Source organism: Chrysochloris asiatica, unplaced genomic scaffold (assembly GCF_000296735.1).
Source record: "Chrysochloris asiatica unplaced genomic scaffold, ChrAsi1.0 scaffold00021, whole genome shotgun sequence".
In the NCBI taxonomy this organism is placed as follows: domain Eukaryota; kingdom Metazoa; phylum Chordata; class Mammalia; order Afrosoricida; family Chrysochloridae; genus Chrysochloris; species Chrysochloris asiatica.
Window position 1 is genome coordinate 12105499 of NW_006408539.1, and position 3691 is coordinate 12109189.

The 3691-nt window shown below is 43.3% G+C and overlaps 1 protein-coding gene across 1 annotated transcript in view; it reads left to right on the plus strand.

Moving 5' to 3' along the window:
- Positions 1-3691, plus strand: part of LOC102829522 — a 47563-nt gene that overhangs the window by 12739 nt on the left and 31133 nt on the right. The window contains exon 2 of the mRNA XM_006837573.1: positions 3036-3296. Within this exon, the coding sequence (XP_006837636.1) occupies positions 3036-3296 (261 nt within the window). The remainder of the gene's footprint in view (positions 1-3035; positions 3297-3691) is intronic.

Genomic DNA, 3691 nt, shown 5'->3' on the forward strand with positions numbered 1-3691 from the left:
TTTACAACCTAAAGAATGTAATCAATGTCACTGAATTCTACATGCAGAAACGATTGAATTGATGTATGTTTTACTGTGCATATTTTCAACAACAACAACAAAATTAATTATTATTTTTTTAAATATCCATGAAAGCGGTCAAGTCACAGGAGGGTTTTTCTGCAGAGCCACCAATGCTAGAAAGGAGTTTTAGAAACGACTGTCTTTCCATTTTCAGTGACTTTCAAATATTTATGTTTGTCTTAGATATTTCTAATGCCAGGCAACATGGAACCACAAAGAGCTCTTTTCTTGTGAGCTTTAAATCAAAGGCACCAGAGATTTCTTAATGTTAAAATTTCAGAAGTACTATAAAAAGAGAGGTAGAGAAAATCAATTACAGAAAGTAAGGAAAATCACCCAAGTATACTTAGGCAATGGGCTAAAACGTTATGAATGCAGGTTTTGAATCCCAGGCCTCCTTCAGACCCTCTGTTTATTGCCCCTTGCATGCGTGAATTCCCATGGTTCTTACTGGTTTGGCCTCCTTAACAGCAGTTATTAGTTATTTAAATGGCTGCTCCTTGTCCCTGAAGGCTGTTAACAAGGTACTACTCTGCCCTTTAGACAGACAGACACCCAAGAGAGAAGTCTGCACTTAGCTGACTGAGAACTGTTAGCTGGGACTTTTCTTCAATTTGCTTTTCCTCACATTCTTAACAAAACATCAATTCTAGGTGAACTTTCCTAGATTCAATTTCAGCTAAAATTCTGAGAAAGTTTAAGTGAAAAATTCCTTTGGTATATTAGTATTACAGATAAGAGGAAAAGAACGATTTAAAAAAAACAAAACAAAACAAACAAACAAAAATACACAAAGCAAAGCACTGAGACTTTTCAGCAGCAATTCAGAATTGACTGGGGAAGATGGTTAAACGCCATTGTTCAGTTCAGTTGGGAATTCAGTGCACACAGAATTGATGATGGAAGGTTCTCTAGATGTCATCTAGTGCAACGTGTTCATTTTATAGTTGAGAAAATTGAAGTGCGTGGAGGTGAAACGACTTAGCAAAGGTCACCTAGCTAGTTAGCACAAAGCTTCTGAATACAGCTCTGAGGCCTGTCTAGCTACTGTGTGTGGGGTTTTTTTTTTTTTTTTTTTTAATGTTTTATTGTGAATTATGTGATAGTTTACATGGAAAAACATTAGTTTCACATTCATCCTGTCGCATATTGTTTCATTGCCATGGTTATAATCCCCTACATGCATCATCAACCAACAAAAGGGTACCCTGCAAGCCTGTCCCCCGGTCATCAGCACACAGCCCCTCTACTCTCTGGGTCTAGAGCCCTCAGCCGCTCCATCTCTCCATGTCATCATCTCTGCCATCATCTCTGGCATCACTGCTTCTCTGGGGAGGGTCCCGCACTCCGCTCATTTCCCTTGATGGTTCCAGGGACCTCTGCTCCTAGCCTACAAAGTCAATCACTCCCCTCCTTTTGCTACAAATGTCCATCTTTACATTTCCAACCCTTGCAGTCAGTCCTGATAACAATTATTCACCATGGTACCACACGGGACCTATCCCCATCTCCTTTCATCAGCCCCGCGTAGTGGAGATTCTACCTTCCTCTGTGCCTTCTGGATCTAGGTTCCCTCTTGAAAGCTTGTAAGCCGAGTCACTACTTGCCTTTGTAGCCCCTCCCCCCCCATTTTGGGTAACCAATGTCCAAGTTGCCCACCCCTGTCTACTCTTTGTAGGGAGAGGGTGGGATTAATCCTCGCTGTGAAGATTTGTTCCCTCTTTTGAGCTACTCCATCCATAGGTGTAGGTCAGGTTCATCAAATTGTATCAGATTACTCTTTTTTTCCTCTTCTTTCTTCTTCTAGTTGAGCTTTGATCATCCAGTCATTGAAGCCTGGTCAAGTGGGTATTATCTGCAAGTGTGGGTGTTCTCATGCATATGCCCTCTCTTCTTATCAGCTGGATGCATCACTCTTCACTCTAGTCCTCTGTGATTATGTCACTGACTCTGGGCCCAAGAGTCCCCAGGTCTTGCCACACAGCTGGCCAACCAGGTCTCCAACCGGGTTCACAAGAGTCTATTGAATGTGGTAGGGTTTAGCTCGCAGCTTCATTGCTGTTTTTTCCTCACTTCCCCTTATCAGGGACCAAGGAGTCAGAGTGCATGTCTGCTCGTGTGTTTCCATTGAGTCTTAGTCTTGGAAGGGGGTTTGCCCTGAGGGGACCCGACCACTTGCCTTGATGTCTCCTGTCTTCCTTGTTCTTATAGTAATCAGTCAGACTGCCGTTATTGTTTTGTATTTTTCCTGTTGGTCTTTCTTTCAAGAAGTATCTTCTGTTCTTCTAGCTGCTCCAGGCTGGTCTGCTTGTCCTTTCAAGTGGAGATTTCCCACCTCAGAAGATTCTGGATGTGGTTCAGGATTCCACATATGGTTTTATGTAATGCAGAGGCTCCACAGGAAGCCTCCTTCACTGGGCACATTGTAGCCCCATTTTAGGTATTCCAAGGAGTCCTGGTGTGGCACTGTGGGTTAATGCACCAGACTGCAAAGCCATTTGAACTGCAAGGTTCGGGTTCAAGCTCACCAGCGTCTCCTTGGAAACCCTATACTGGGTCACTATGGGTCAGAACCTACTCTACGGCACTTAACAACAACAATCAGTTATAGGCAGAAGACGGACTTACAAGCTTTCTGTGGTGATATTTCTGGCTATTCCTTTCTCTCCTCCTCAAGTGTCTATTTTATAATGGTATGCTAGGGAAACCAAGATTCAAAAGACAGCAGCCAAGCATCTTAACATTATTTCCTCCGTTTTGCCCATTCCAACCATGTCTCAATCCCTGTCATATGCATTTTTGAAAGGAGAAAAATCAGTCACTGATGAACTAACTAACCAATGCCTAATAAATGTTCTTTATTTAGTGTGTAGGAGGAAAAAGCACACAAACCATTGGGGTGTTTTGATTTTGTGGACATTCATTCCGTTTGGTTCAACCTGTGGCATTCTGCCTTGGTTTTGTCTTGACAGGGCACTTAATGGGGAAAAAGAGCACAGAAGGGTCCCCATATGTCGATGAGGCAGGGAACCCAGAGCAGCAGCTCAGGGAACACCTGAAGTGGAACGAAGCCACGCGAAGTTTGCTGGGCCTCCTAGAAGCGAAGGGAAACAGAATTGGTCAGTCATCTCCACAGCAGCTCCTGAACCATCGCCAGCCCATCTGGAAGCCAGAGTCCGTCTGGAAGCCAGAGACCATCTGGAAGCCAGAGACCAGTAGCAACTTGAAGGATGGTAGGTTCCAAACCTGAAGGTAAAACTTTAAAATGTCCTGGGGAGATGGGGAGCACTGTGTTTGGGGAGACTGGAAAGGAGGGGCATTTGGACCAGAGACAAATACAATTGTTTTTGATGTAAGCCTTCCTGACCCCCACATGAATGTCATTAATGTCAATACAAGCTAAGAAAAGTAGTAAACAATTTCCAGACTGTCTTCTCTTTTTGGCATAAATGATGGATTTTCCTCTTTGCACATCAAAAGGGAGTTGATTCTAAACTACAATTTAGGAATTGTTGTTGTTGTTAGGTGCCATCGAGTCAGTACCGACTCATAGTGACCCTATGCACAACAGATTCTGCCCGATACTGAGCCAAACTCACAATTGTTGCCATGCTTGAGCCCATTGATG